At 36.6% G+C, this 16,413-nt stretch overlaps 1 protein-coding gene across 1 annotated transcript in view; it reads right to left on the reverse strand.

Moving 5' to 3' along the window:
* Window positions 1-2,479: 2,479 nt before the first annotated feature.
* IL21 (interleukin 21) overlaps window positions 2,480-16,413 on the reverse strand; it is a 64,558-nt gene continuing 50,624 nt past the window's right edge. The window contains exons 2-6 of the mRNA XM_039541880.1: window positions 7,992-8,082; window positions 7,825-7,860; window positions 3,502-3,645; window positions 2,944-3,021; window positions 2,480-2,820 (exon numbers count right to left, since the gene is read on the reverse strand). Of these exons, the coding sequence (XP_039397814.1) occupies window positions 2,797-2,820; window positions 2,944-3,021; window positions 3,502-3,645; window positions 7,825-7,860; window positions 7,992-8,081 (372 nt within the window). The 5' untranslated portion in view covers window position 8,082 and the 3' untranslated portion in view covers window positions 2,480-2,796. The remainder of the gene's footprint in view (window positions 2,821-2,943; window positions 3,022-3,501; window positions 3,646-7,824; window positions 7,861-7,991; window positions 8,083-16,413) is intronic.

Here is a 16,413-nt window from a genome sequence, read left to right on the forward strand (position 1 = left end):
GTTTCATTATACATAATGTAGTAACTCGTTATTCCTAGACAGTATTAGCCAGGCGGGCTGTAGCTTATTAATTCTTCATGGTGTTAAAATATTTTTTAAAGTGTCCTTATTATAGTTTACTAAGATTTTTTTTTAAAGGATCTTAAGGTGGTAAAATATATCCTTTTAAATGTTTTATAATAAATTAAGTACAATTTAAATACAGCTACAGTGTCACACTAAGTCTGCTTGGCTACTTAATTTGAAAAATGGAGCGACTCATCCAAAGCATATACAGGTACAGTGCTTACCATCCCACACATTCTCTCACATAACAAAAACAAATCATATTTCATTGCAGACAGGAATCATTCATTAGCTTATGACATTCTGGTGAATATTGCTTCTCTAGAGCAGCCTTGCAAAACTGTCATAAAATTCACCACCCCAGGGACAAAATCTACTTGCCCACTATTTTACCTTGATTATTGATGAATATGGAAAAACTATTTTTCTTGCCAATCCAAACAAATTATTCTCCCCAGGCAAGTAGAATTTTGTAAGGATGCTCTAGAGTATTGATTGCACACTTGAATGTGCACAGCAAATTACTGGAAAAGGCATTTACAAATATTTTTTAAAACTACTGTACACTTTGGGTGAATATTAGGGCCCAGTCCTGAAGTCAGTGGGATTTCTGCTGATGGAGGGCTGTTCGGATTTGGCCTTTCATCTCTAAGCCTAGTATTATTTAGTAAAAGGAGAACTTGCTTTAGGTGAAATACATTGTTAATAGATTGTTCTAAAATATGAGTGAATTCTGTTACATTTCATTAAAAAAATTAAAACTTCTAATAGTGGAAATATCAGCTGACACTTTGAGATTTAAGGACTGCCTTTAATATTCTCCAGTCATCTGGAGAATATTTGTCCTGATTTTCTTTAACTATTATAACTGCAAATCTCTCGGCCACAGCAATAGCTTTGCATATTGATTACTAGTAGGTCAGTTAAAGGACTTTGTGCATAACAAAGTAGAGACTAGAATAAAGGGGTGCACAAGGGCATTTAAATGTTCTTACTAGCTACCATTAACTTTTAGAATATTAATACTCAGGTAGTAAAATGGAAACACTGATTTAGAAAATGGAATATTACTCAAGGGAACAAATGTTTTCTGAAATAAAGCAAAAATGTCTAAATCAAATGAAAAATATCATCATCCAAAAAGCAGTGATGATGATTATCCTCTGTTGATTGACAATCTTTCTCCCTGTTCTGATACATGTATTTGAAGTGATGCACATTCCAGGAAGATGCTGGGCACTTGGAAATGGACATTGAAAGATTCTTTGCTCACCAATTTCTCTTTACCAGAGCTTAGTGTGAAATGAACTTGTGCGTCTAATGGTACCTCTCTCTCATAATAACTCATCCTATAGTCATTTTCCAATATACTAAAATTTGTGAAGTACACTTAGAAATAAGTTTATTTTCAGTTTCCTTCACCTACAAAACAGTAGGAATTAAATGGGAGGAAGCTGTTTGTGGGAGTCGGGAGCTGTATTCTAGGCTCTGCTACAGACCTTCTGTGCAGTCTTGGGCAAGTTGTTTGCACCTTGTTTTCCTCATCTAGGGATGAGACCTATCTCACAGGATTTTTTTGAGGCTATAATAATTGATGCTTTTAATCATGTTAAGATCCTCAGAACTTGTACAATAAAAATTCACATTATATATCTTTGACACTTTTAAAAAAAATTGCAGTTAAAATTGAAACCACAATTATAATTGAATGGTAAATAGGAGAAATAGTGTTCTGGAAAATGACTAAGAATACAAAAACATTAAAATATTGCCCTTCTAAGCAGACAATATGCTTTTGAGGTGCACAGCATCCAGCAATCTTTAACTATTGTGTCTGCTTGATGATATGCAAGGGGATGAAGGCCAACCAAACCAATTATGTTTGAACAAGTGCCTCTGCTGTATTTTTGATGTTAACGTGTATGAGTATAGGCGTCTACAATCAGAAAGGTGCCTGACTTCAAGCTCCTGAAATACTACTCTGTATATCCGAGAGATTTTAGATTTTTGCTTCTTAAAATGTAAGGCTCAATCCAGCTCACTTTAAAGTCAATGGCAACACCCCCATTGACTTCAGTAGGGAAAAGGATCAGGGCCATTTTATACAGTTTGGGTTGTAAATGTATTTCCAGTAATTTTAAAATAATGAATATCAAAATATTAATCTCTATACAACAAAATATTTCAACATGTACTTTTGATAAAAGTAAAAAACAGTATATTTTTCAGTAATTGACTAGCAAAATGCTCCAAATACCCATAAATAAAATTCTGTGTGTGTGATAATGAAGATAAAGAAATTGGTCCAGATAAAACCATAATCAAACTCTTCTGCAATTTCAGAAATTCTAATTGGCTTTTCGTCTTTGCCTTTTTTTTTTTTAAGGTTCAAATAATTCTGTTTATTTCATTTGGAATCAGAAACAAAAACAAGGCTACTCTCATGGTATTTCTAAACCAGCTAAAATTGGGGAATACTTGAAATCTCATGAGAGAACCTTTTCCTGGGAAATTTTGAGCCTAATTTCCAGCGTGAGGAGATGTTCAGATAAGCTTTGAATAACTCTCCAGCTCATCTAAACATTTTGAGGAAAATCCATCACTAATGTACCCAACATACAACACATCATAATGTTCAATACACAATATTTACATTTTCATTGTTGTCTTACATAACATAGTGTCTGCTTTAAATAGTGGATGTCCAGTAGTCTTCATATCCATTGTGTCCTAAATGTGAAGGTTTCTGATTCGCTGTGAAAACAACATATTGTTAAAAATGATGTAAAATAATGGATATTACAGTGTTCTAAAACACTTAGGCAAAATGAAAGACAAAATGCCAGAAACTTATGATGAACAATCAATGTTAATTACCTCCTGTAGCAGTGATAGAAAGCTATCCAAAAATTGTCTGGGGGCTTCTTTAGCATAAGATTCACATGGAGAACAATTCTGGAAGACAAAGAAAAGGGCTTCTTATCAGACATGCGGCATTTGAAAAGTGTATCATAACAAATAATAATTTGAGATCATTGAATGAAAAATATATGTGATGAACTAAATGTGGGTAAGTAGTGTTATCTTTTAACGGATGGGAAAACTGAGGTATAGAAAGATTAGGTAATAACAAAGTAAACCAGTGGCAGTCAGAAGTATCCACATCCATTGATTCCTATTCCCTTACACTAATGAGGAGACAACCTGACCTCCATATTACACATTTCCCATTATTTAGGTATATGTGAATAGTTGATTCGTAGGACCAGAATGAGTGTGATCTTAGAAAGAAGCACTAAGCATATGTACATCTTTAACTCTTAGTAAAACTTAAAGAAGAATCTGTACTTCCACCAAGCTTTACAGTTAGGACATAATAAACTTAAATAAATATGGTGCAATTATTAATTTAATGAACATGTCAAACAATCCTACCATGTCAGTAATGGTGTCTATAATAATCGGTCTCCTCAACCTCGTAATCATGACTTCAAAATTACGAGACGATTGGCTGTTTGCTGGTTCTAAGTGTAAGCTTGCATTCTGGAAGCATTTGAAAGCAGAAGAGAGGCATTTACTCTGGAAGAGAAACATTGAAAGTAATTAAATTACTGCCAAATATTTCTAGAAAGTAAACTAACACCTTTTTACATTTGTTTGGGTTTTTCTATGATTCCACATGCATAGTTCTCTCATTCCAACAAATCAATGAGATCTAATTCATGTTTTTGTTTAAAGTTTATTTATTTTCATATATACACATCCACTGTAAAAGAGCCTTACCCCTTATTCTAGCTGCCCCTTGACAAATTTTAAACATATATTTTTAAAATAGACAACTCATAATCTCTCTTTGGCCATTAATCAACACATTGACAAACAAGAATTTAATCCAGAATTGAATCTTGCTACATCTAATGTTTTTTTGACATACATAAGTAGAAATGTGTTCTTCTCATAAATAATGAATGTCCTACTGAAATCTCTTCGTTTTGTATATATAAATATGCATTTTGATCCTCCATGCCATTTCTAACATCACATTTAATAATACTTAGAACTTACATAGGGCTTTATATTTTCAGAGCACTGTACCAATCTTAAGTATCCCCACTAAGCAGATGAAGGAATGGAGATGGAGAAATTAAGTGCATTGATTAAGGACAATGCTGGGAGTTAGGGGCAAAGATGGAATAAGAACTCAGGGAATTCTGGCTCCCTGATTCACTTCATCCTATTAAATCACAGTGCTGTTATTTCAGCTTTAAACTCAGGTGCTTCTTAAACCATAGGACATATAATCAAGCAACACATGTATCTACTCTGACAAAATTATCTGATTCTTCTTTATGCTTTGGTCTCATGACATAAATTTTCCTATTTGCACTTCTTATACCCAGAGCAAAAGTTGCCTATTTTTTCCCCAGTCATATTGCTATGGTATGTTAATTTTATTAATACCGGCAGCATGACACTTTGACCCATCCAGATTCTCCCATCCTGTGCAGTGGTCATTTTCCTTCCTATGCATAGCTGTGGAAACTACCACTGAAACTAACTACTCAATGGAGAGAGAGCAGCATTGTTTACTGTAGCCAATTTCTAACCTGCTTTGCACTTTCCAAAGAAAAAAACTCTCAGAAATGCTGATTATGCACATCAAGGAGGAGATAAAACCGTCATCTTTGTTTTGCGTATCAACTGCTACCCAAACTCAATCTCATCCGGTATATAAAGTGTCAATGCAATTTGCTTCTTGTGCAAAGACCAGATGATGTTCTCACTGTGTATTTCTTATAGAAAATTTTTAACAGAAACCCTTTGTGTCAGTCAGATATAGCATTATATTTTCCTTAAAAACCACACATTCATGTTTGTCTCAAGCTTTTTACTGTAACCAGTCTAACTTACTGGAAAAAAAAAACATTCATTTTAAAGAGCTCAATTTTCCAGCTGAAACTGAAAACATTTTCTGTCTCATCTGTGATGAGCTGAGAAACCAGCATTTCTCATACAGGCACAGCTTTTTTTTTTTTTTTTTTTTTTTTGCTGACTTAACAATTACTGGTAGGTTGGCTAACAGTCAAATAAACACAAGGATTCTGCATGTAGACTATTCATGCACAGCTAAGAATATTGATTGATAGATGTTAAAGTTTGCCCCAAAGTCATGGGAAGCTGGTGACATCTGAGAACAGATAGGTGCAGTTGCCATATCAGAAGTAATTTACAGCAGTGGGTAAAGGGTATTTTATGTCTGACTCAAAATAATGTTGCTGCTTACCCTGAAGAACCTTCACTTCCTGAGCTAGGAACCATGGTGCCAGAGTCTCAGCTAGCGCAAATCAGCATAGTGCCATTGGTTTCAGTAGAGTTATGTCTATTATTACTAGCTAAGGATCTGACTACATTCCTCTTTGCAGTTAAACTAATTTTTGCCTTAAGATTATCAACTTCCGTATATTTCCTTCTCTTTGTTGATGTTGTCTTATTTCTTAAACTTGCCCTCACCTGCTATTGTGAACTGGTAAACACACAAAGAATTGTGTGGGGTTGCATTGGGGCTAACACTCAGTCCACTCACAGGAAGCTCCAAGGAAGTCAAAACCGACAGTGACAAACCACTGACTTTTGGGTCATGTGTAAGGCAATCTTCTTCCTGTATATACAGGACCAAATTCAGCCCTGTGATAAGCACATACAGTTTCATTGATTTCAGGGTAATTGCACACAGTTACACTAGCCCTGACTTTGTCACTTTTGATTTCATGGCTAACCTGTTGGAAAAGTTTGTAATTTAATCCATACAAATTTAACACTGGTGACACAGACCTTTTTCATTGCTACAAGCACCCAGTGCAATCATTAGCAATTGAGAACTACTGACCATGAAGTATGATTGCTTTTAAGCCCTTTATCAGTGCACTACGGGATTGCAGCAGTGACAAGTTCAATGTATTCTGCGAAATGCTGAGCTCTTAATGAAATCAAAGGATGTGTTCAGCTCTCACAGGATCAGACCCTAGAACTGTACTTTGAGTTGTAAGTGAACCACTATCTCTCTTCCTGAGCTCGCCTGACAATGTTGTTTTGAAAAAGTTATGATTAAGCAGTTAGTCACTAGCTATAGTCGCTTCATTTCTGGGATAGTGGCAAGTTTATCTCAGTGACATGATAGCTAATCATCCAATTATTTTCACTTTGACATGAAAATGTAGACATTCAAAGACATTTAAAAAATCCCCAACAATTTGAATGTCGTGGGATTTTGTATTGCATATATTCCCAGCAGTGACATAGAGTAGGTCTGTGTGGGTCATGCATGCTTATAACATTTGTTTTCTTTTTTGGAAAGTAACAAAAAGAAGCTAAGTAAAGACCATGAGGATTGTAGCCAAAACAGTGCAAAACAAGGTGAGTTTTTCCTCTCTTTTGTTCTGCAGTAAGTTTACAAAGCTGAAAAAATAGCATTACAATTTACGCAGGCTTTGATGAATCACCATGCCTAATAATTAATCTTTGTATACTAGTCAGAAAAATTGTTTTAAGTTTTCTGAAGTATTTTCTGTTGCTCAAATCTGTATATTGCAGTTAAAGCTAAAGCAGCTGATGCTATAGCTAAGTGTTATATTAAATAAGTACATGTTAGAACTAGAACTCAGTTCTGCATTGGTGAATGTCAGAAGAAAGCACAAGTGGAACTCATTCACCTTCTAAACTTTTGAAGTGTGTGGACTTTGTTATTTTGTTCCTTACATTTAACTTTACTACACGTCCTGCAGTGAGATACTTTCCACGGGGTGCAGGCATTCTCTGGCTTTTTTAAATGTTATTCTTATGTATAATAATAGTTCATAGAACTGAACAATGTAAATATACATACCGGAAATGAGAATTTATAATGACTTATTCTTGTTGTTTTAATGCGAGGCACAATGTAAAGAAAATTTGGTCCAATAGACTATAATAATTTTATCTCTATTTGCCTGGTAATGTAGTCCCTCCTCATATACTCATAGACTTTAAGGTCAGAAGGGAACATCGTGATCATCTAGTCTGACCTCCTGCACAAAGCAAGCCAGAGAACTTCACCCACCCACTCCTGTAAGAAACCCCCTAATCTCTGCCTGAGTTACTGAAGTCCTCAAATGATTATTTAAACATGAGTAGTCTCACAGACGCCAGTAGGACTACTCGTGAGAAAGGGCTGCAAGGGCCTGTATTTCCACTTTTGTTACTTCATTTCAGTGAGTATTTTTTCATTAAGTGCATGATTCTGCAAGGTACCGAGAACCTTCAATTCCCAGTGCAGTCGATGTAAATTGAAGGTGTACAGCATCTTCACAGGACTGAGTCCTTGAAGAGTAGTGTTGGAGAAAAACTTTTCTCCAACAGTAGTATTGATTATCAAGCAGCTGTGTGAATGTCTGGTACCAGGACTAAATTTCAAGTAAAAGGAATACATCCAGATACTATGGCAATGGGTGCTTTAGAAATATACATATTATAATAGTAATAATAATACAGTAATGCATACTGTAATATTAATCTGATATTTAAAACAGAAATAAGAAGCAACTTCTATTTAAAGTATTTTCTGGGTTTTTTTTAAATCTAGTGTTAAGAATAGTTTCAAATCTAATATTAAGAGTATCAAGTCATATGTGTCAGAAAAAATGCAGTTGTCACTTTTAAAGAGAATGAACCTATTTAAAATAAATTCAGTATATTTAGAAGGATATGTTAAAGCAGTCTTACCTCAAAGTCTTCTGGCGTATTCAGAAGTTCAACATCCTAGAATAAAAAAATACATTAGTATTTTTAGTATCTAATAATAATCTCTCCCATTAGGTTTATTCTCAACAATACATACTGAGAACATTTTATAGACAGATCTTTTATATTGCCACAAATGCTGTGCTTACCTTAACTTTCACTATTTTTTTCAACTCAATGACTGTCTTTACAAGCTCCTTGTATCTTAACTTTGTTGGTGCAGCTGCACTCAGCAGCATACTGGAACAGAAGAAAAACAGACAGCAAATGATCATCCTCTCCATATTGATGGGTTTAGTTCTAAAATATGCCCAAAGTAGAGTCGATGCTATCCAAGAAGTACACTTCACTTTAACTGTGTTCAGGTACACTGCATACCTACCTATTTATTGATCCTTACTGAAGATGTAAACCCACCCATTTCAGTTTGGAAAGCTTTGTAGAATGGATTAATGAGTAACCCTTTTTTCTTTTCCACTGGCTAGGTGTATGTGTGTGAGTTAGTGCGTAGGGGGCAGGGATTGATGGAGTGAATAAAAATATGCCCTATCTGCACATTGGACAGGAAAAAAAGAGAGAGAAAAGGTGAATTCCCATTTTCACTTTGAGTCAAGAAATGAACACAGTAAATAATAGGTACTTAGAAACCACAAGCCTAAGTAAACAAAGATGCTGCATTTTTTTTCTATCTCATACAGCATCTTACCTGTCCTATCGCACAAATGCATGTTTGTAGTAGCACGATAGTAATGAGTAAAGTGGCAGCACTTACTTCTCTTCATGATTCTTTTAAAATATATATATAAACACTCACAAACACACACATTTACCCTAGCTTCTTTTTAATTCCTGCAGACGTTAGTTTCCTCTGTTTTTTGTAGAATACCATCTTTTCAGATATTAGAATTAATTGGGCATTTTCAAAATAAGGAGGCATGGCTTGGTTTCTGTGGCTGAAAGTATCAGTTCATTCAATATCTGAACTAGCTGAAGTGTGCTACAATTAATATATTAACTTCATGAGCACAGCCAAATATTTTAATTACGGTACATCCTAGAAAATATATCCACTGTGCTATGATGCACAGCATAAGTCCCTGATCCTGCAGTGAGCTCCAGGCAGGTAGACCCTTAGACCTGTGCAGAGCCCTATTGAAATCCGAGCTCCACCGACATGGAGTATATTGCAGGATCAGGGCCTAATATGCCACTGATTCCAAAGAAGCTTCTTGTTGGACAACAGCAACAAAGCAGCCGTGGTAGTTAAACACATTCAGCTATATTATGGGAATACAGGTCATGGTTCCATAGTCGAGTTTAGTTTTGCACTTAAAGCAACCAATTTGTTGTGTACGAAGGATACTATAGTACTTACTTGAGTACAGAATGAATTTTCTGATAATTTACAAGTAAATAGGTTAATTAGTTTGACTTAAAATAAATTAAAATGAGGATCCTTTAAGAAATTTAGCACTCTGTGTTAGACCATGTTCACCCCTCCCCCCTCCTCCCCGAATGACCTTAATTATGGAATAAGGCAGCCTTTTCATATAGTGAAAACTCACTGCAATCTAGTGAACTGACTTAATTAGAAATTTATTTAGGATTAATGTTTGGGGTTTTTTTATTCTCCATAAGTGAGAGTTTCTTCTTCAGCAGAGGGTGATGAATAATGTTCTGATATACAGAATTCAAAGAATTGCCTTCTTTCTAAATGACTGTAATCTCCCATTGCTTTCAAAGGGAGTGAAGCTAAATGTGTCCTTATCAAATATGCTTTCTTTCAAAATAGCCACTGCCTGCCATAGGGCCCAGATCCTATAATGGACAGTGTGTAGACGGACTGCTATGCCTGTGTGGAACTCCATTGACTTCAGTGGAGTTATCTGTGTACACCGGGGTTCCCTTATACATTGCAAATGCTGTACTAGGGCTGTAGTTGGGCCACCACATAAGGGATCACCATCTGTTCTGAGAGCAGATTTGCTTCACACCCATTGTTCCCAAGAGTGACACCATAAAGAGGAGAAAAAATGCTAGTGTCTGAAAATCAGTTAAATCTGGAATGAAAACACTATTATGCAGCAGTGATAATTGTATGGCATTACTAAAGGGCAGAGTTAAGGTTATCTGGGCTTTTGAATTGAATCTTAACCTTTGAATTTCCTGGGTCTGTAGCAATTGTTTTGGGATAATTACAAAATTGCTGTAACATTTTTATCCTTCACTTAATAATATGTACTCAACCTTGACTCCAGTTTGACAAAACTGTACAAAGTGTGTGTGTATAGATCTCATATACACACACACACACAGGTCAAGTATTCATGGTGATTCTTTTTGATCTGTTGGCATAGAACTGGTGAAAAGTAGAAAAAAAATTCACTGACACATTGGCAAATTCAAAAACATTTTTATGCTTTTGTTTTTAAGAGTTTTGATTTTTAATTTTCTGATTTTATTTTCAAACAAAATTCAACTGTTTTGAAATGTGGAAATTTTCAGAAAGGAAAATTTTAAAAATATATTTTATTTTGACCAAGTTCTACCCCACAGAGTGAGATGGCCAATTAAAATTGGCATAACAAAGAAATTGCAAAACCAAAACTTAAACAAAATAATAAAACAAAAAAATTGCAGAATGACCTAGCAGCAACATTAAAAAACAGCCCAATATTTTAAAATCTACTCCATAGCTCTCATGCGGAATTCTACAGGGTTCTGTTTTACCACCTCAGTTGTTCAATGTGTCTGTGGTGGGAGATGGTGAGACCATTTAGTACTATCAATATGCAGATGATATTTAGGTCTGTGTTTCCTTTTTAATGGATCAGATATGCAGTTTCTTTGTTCTCCCAGTGCCTGGCTGAGAGCAATTTGAATCAAAGTGAGTTGGATCTCAGTCCAGACACGGTTGGGATGGGGGTAGAATGAACCTTCAGAAAAGATGCCCTCTTTTGGGTGTTTTTTTTTCAGGGAGGGCCACAACCTGGAGGTCTGCTTGCCCCATCAGCTGGTCCAGAATTCATAGATAACAGTAGCAAAGAATGGTTTTTTTAAATCTTCATCTGGTTTGTCATATACAACCATGTCACTGTTGGATATTTGTCAGTTTTCCAAGCAGTTGTATTATTGCAATGTGCTCTGTATGGAGCTACACTTAAAGACCTCTCAGAACCTTCAGCTAATGCAGAATGTGACTGCTGACATATTTTTGTTACACTTCTTTTATTGTGCAGAGCATTACATGGGTGCATCGGATATAGCACTGTCCACCAGTATGTTTCTGGGTGCAATTCCAGTTGTTGCTTGTAATCTGTAAAGCCCCACATGGCTGTGTCCAGAGGCTTTACAATAGAAAAGTAGTAGAAACTCATACCTATTTAGCTAACAAACACTGTGATTATAGTATTCCATAATCCCATAAATAGTATAGGAACTCTAAATTTAGTGGTAATGCCATACTAAACATGGGCAAAATTGATTTTTAATTGCGTATAACTCAATTATTTTAAATTTTCTTTTCCAGTGAGGAGTAGCCACCTGGAAAGTTTCAACTTCATCTTGATAATTCAGTCCTTTTTGAGTTATGAATGTACAAAGGCTGTGATTCAAAGCCTTTGGAAAATGATGGAAAGATTGCCATTGACTTCAATAAACCTTGGATCAGGCTCAAATTAGTGCTTTTAAATCTACATACAGCTTGGAATGGGCAATTGGAATTTGCTCAAAGTTTCAAAAACAGAACCAAAAAACAAAACAAATCCTTACCAGTGCAAGCCATAACAATGAAAACATTTTACTAAAACAACATTTTTCTGATAGAAATTCTCACTAAAGAAAACAAGGTAAAACATCCCTTGCTATCTAGGGTCTTATAATGCATTTATGCAGCCCTAATGAGATCTCAGCAATGGCTGTTTCAACAGTGAGCAGGTTATTTAGCATAGCATAATAGTCAGTAAAACAATCAACACCATCCAAGATGCTGGAGTGCGGTACACTCTTCCATTCTTCCCTCTCATTCACCATGGAAATAATATTTGGTACAGTTAGTGAAGAAATTTCTGAAGTATTCTGTTAAACATGCCAATCACAAGACAGGCTCAGGAACTTTGAGTCTCAATGCAACACACTAGCTGCTGCTTACTGTCTTTTAAGATTGAACATTGTTTCATGTTTATGCTGAACTCTGCTTCCTATAGATGCCAGTTATAAGACTGAACTTGGAGCCAGGCAAGAACTGTACTTACAAGTAGTTTTTGTTGTTGATGGACTTACTGTGTACACTGAATGTTAGAGTTATTTTCTTTTATTCCGTGTGGATGATTTTGGCTCTTACTATTGAATGAATCCCTAGAGGTTTGAAATAAATTAAACTTCGAGATGGGTTGTTTGGCTTTCAAGCCTAGGAGTGTATTGAGATTAGGATGAGTGTTTTACCCACCTCCTGACCATCTCTCAGACTGGCATACAGCAATTCTCAGAATTAATATGCTTGGATATTTTCTAAGAGAGATCAAAGCCAGGGGCCTAATCCCGTGCCTGTTCACTTGATGATTGGGTCCTACTGCTATGACATTTCTAGAGGTACAATCTGAGTAATAAAACAATAAAGTGACCTGATCAAGATCACATAATTAACAGATTAAAAAAATTAACCATATCCGGGTGGTTCAGACAGTCTGTTCACAGGAAGTTAACAAATAATCACAGTACAATAAGGCAGCATTAGGCACTCCGATCCAAATTCAGGGGTATTGTGAGTGATTTAAAATTAACTCTTTTTGTTCAAAATAATTTCAGGTGGTTGAGCATTTATAAACTTTACATTTTAATGGGGATATTATCTTATGCTTATCCCTTTAAATTTAGGTGTATTTAATGAGCTTGCAGAATGGACATATGGCTGAATATCCCAGTGATGGTCTGCTAGCCAATACGTATGTTGTTTTAGGTCTAGTGAACCTTTTGGTATCATATCACCTTACAGAAGGTCCTTCATGGTGTAAAGAGAAAAAGGTATATAGATTAAAGATTATTTATGTGACAGCTGATAGTGGTAAGAGCGTAGTTTATTACAATGAAACTCAACTATGTGTAATAGCAGATGTATAGCCTAACCCATGGGCAATAAAAACATGACAGATTTCACTGTCCAGTGGGGTAGTTCGAGGATATTGTAAGTATCATGTTTGGATGGGTGTCTCAGCCCAGTCCATTTCTAACTGTAATCTATGATCACTTAAAACAGCTGTGATGTATGCTGAATAACAAGAATGGGAAGCTAAGTAATATGTATTTGGCAATGGAGCAGTTAACTGTCCCATCCCATTTCTCTGGAGTGGAGTCTATTTTATGTTAAGGGATATGGTCAGCAATACATTTTGGTCATTTGAAAAATGGCACACATAGCAAGTGAGGGGTGGGGAGGTGGGGAGAAAGGACAAAGAACTTCCCTTGTGTTCATACTGCGGGGAAAACTCCTTGCTGTCCTTCTCATCTGATAAGAGCAAGTACTGTGCTTTTTATGTACGTCACTTCTTTTTCTTGTGGCTTAGGAACATGCTGAGTCAAATAATTGCACTCTCTCTAGAATTACATCACCAGTCAGGGACAGGGGGAACTGCCAGACAATGGAATTCTGAAAAACCTCAGATCCATGGCTGATGAGAGTTGTCTTCTTCTTTCCTCTTGATGACTGTCACTTAATATCCAAATTTTAAATGAGTTAGACCCAGAAGGCCCAGTTCCCCCACCCACATTTTCCTTTACATTATAACTGAAAAGGCTTTTCCTATAGCTTAGTCATTGCTGGGTTAGATACGGTTCAACCAGTTACAACTGCAAATGTACAGAGTTGCTTTCAAAGAATTCTGTGGCGTTTCATCTATACCACAAGGGGTTGGGGAAGAAGTGAGGAGAGGGTACTGTATTTTAAAGTGGGAGCCTGAGGCAAAAGAACTACTATGTAACAAAGAGACCAAGAAAACAATGGTCTTTAAAATATTGAACAGTTGCAAAAATTCAGTCTACTATTTTCTTACTGCCACTTTATCTTTTGTTTTTGTCACTGTGGGTATTGGCGGGGGTTTTTTTCTTTTTGTTTTTGTTTTTAACTTTGAAAAGAAGGCCCAAAAGAAAATGTAAAAATAAGGAAAACCAAGTTCCTAATTTGGAATGATATTAAATATAAAATGTAGAATAAATGTAAGTAGGAAATGTGATGATATAAGTATTGAGAAATTAACATAGTACATCCAGCAATGCAAAACTATACAGACTAAAGGAATAGTAGTCTTGTGTTTTGGCATTGGATTAGGATGTAGGCAATCAGGGTTCAATTCTCCGTTCTGCCACAGGCCTCCTATGTAAGCTTGGACAAGTTGTGATCATTCTCTGCCTCAGTTCCCCCAATCTGTAAAACAGATTACTTTATATCCCTGCCTCGTAGGGCTATGTGTGGGAAAAATTCATTATCTGCAGGAGATGCTAAGGTACTATAATGCTGGAGGACATATAAGAACCTAGATAAATTCCAACTGTAGCTGTTTTGAAAACAGACACACTAAGGTCTCTATTCAGGACAAATTAGGTTCTCAAGAATTAAGCTTCACAATGTCCCTAGAAATGCATGTACATGCCAAAGCATACAGTTTTTAATTTCCTAGAGGCAACAATTATGGCAACTTGAAAATATTCTGGTCTTTATCAAGCCTTTTATTAACAATGTGGTGCCAGGAGTCTGTGATTCAACTGAATGTAAATGGAGTCTGAAAAAAATAACAGGTTCTTTCCTACCTCTCTGCATTATGTGGGGCAGGAACATCTACCATGCTCCTAAGGTCTGCCTGTTTTCCTCAGGAGGAGAGAGCAGCAGAGGCAGCAGGAGCCATAACACAGGATTGCAGGTGTTCCCATGGCATCGCCAACTGTCTATTCTGTAGTCTTATTTTTTTCTATAGGGAAGGGGGTTTTACTATTTGGACAAAGGAGAAGAAATATTACTGGGGTAGGGATAACTAGGGAACTTCTGGTTGAAACAGCTCAAAGTGGGACTGTTAGTGGGAAGTGTGGGGGCCTGAAAAAACAGGAGAAAACTAATCTAAAACCACTTTTTTCCAGTGGACCCCATGCCAGGTGTGCATAAGGTGTACTCTTTATTTGTCTACACTTCAGAGTTAGGTCGACATAAGGTGTACTCTTTATTTGCCAGTCCCCCCAGTTTGTACAGCATGAGCACTTTGTGTGTGTACTACAATGGGAAACAATTGTAATGTGGGAGCTTCATGTCCTTATGTCGACCTAACTCTGAAGTGTAGACCAAGCCTGTGTGTGTGTGAAAATATACAGTAATTATACGTGACACAAGAGAGCAACAAACAGTGAGGGAAAAGGAGTGTGTGTACTACAATGGGAAACAATTGTAATGTGGGAGCTTCATGTCCTTATGTCGACCTAACTCTGAAGTGTAGACCAAGCCTGTGTGTGTGTGAAAATATACAGTAATTATACGTGACACAAGAGAGCAACAAACAGTGAGGGAAAAGGAGTGAGAAGGTGATGGCTTTGTGTGTGTACTACAATGGGAAAAGGAGTGAGAAGGTGATGGCTTTGTGTGTGTACTACAATGGGAAACAATTGTAATGTGGGAGCTTCATGTCCACAGCCTCCACCTTCTCACTCCTTTTCCCTCACTGTTTGTTGCTCTCTTGTGTCACGTATAATTACTGTATATTTTCACACACACACAGGCTTGGTCTACACTTCAGAGTTAGGTCGACATAAGGCTGCTTATGTTGACCCAACTATGTCAGTGACTATGCTACAGCCTTGCTCCCACCGATGTAAGTGCCCTACTACACTGACATAATAACTCCACCTCCATGAGAGGCATAGGGCTTATGTCAGTGTAGAGTGATGCAGTATCTGCATAGATGCTGCATTTCTTACGTCGGATGTTGGCTGTCTCGTCAATTTCACAGCTCCACGGGGGGGAAAGTTTTTCAGTTTTTATGGTTTGAATTGTTTCCCTCTCCTTTCCCTTGTTTTCTTTCTTCCCCCTCCCCATTCCCCATGCTGTTTGCCTCACTGAAAGAAGGAAGGAAGTGTTGGGGGAGGGGAAATCAGGGTTTTTCCTGTTGAATTCTCACTCTTCTCTTTTACTTTTTTCCCCTACTTTTCCCATTGAAAAATCAAAATGTTTCCCACTAAAAATTTAGTTTTAGCCAAATCCCCTATCTCCTCCCCTCTTCTTTTATTTTAGGTGTGGGAGTGCTCTACCTAGGAGCTCCTGCCCACACTTCACATGTAAAACTCATCAGTTAACTGTCAAACTAGGATTGCGAATTAAGACTCAACACTGTGCCCTAATATTCAGGCTTAAGTTTAAATAAGAATGAACCAGCTGCGCATGTTGTGTTGGAAATTGTTTGATGTGTGTGGTCACTTACATGGAAGTGGTTTGACAGCTAATGGAATGTTGAGTCCAAAGATTCTTTAGAATTTTCAGAAATGCCCCGGTTGCAAAGGGGTGCTGGTGCTGCTGATGTTGAGGTGTGATTTAGCCAT

This window comes from Mauremys reevesii, linkage group 5, assembly GCF_016161935.1.
Source record: "Mauremys reevesii isolate NIE-2019 linkage group 5, ASM1616193v1, whole genome shotgun sequence".
NCBI classification, from domain to species: Eukaryota; Metazoa; Chordata; order Testudines; family Geoemydidae; genus Mauremys; species Mauremys reevesii.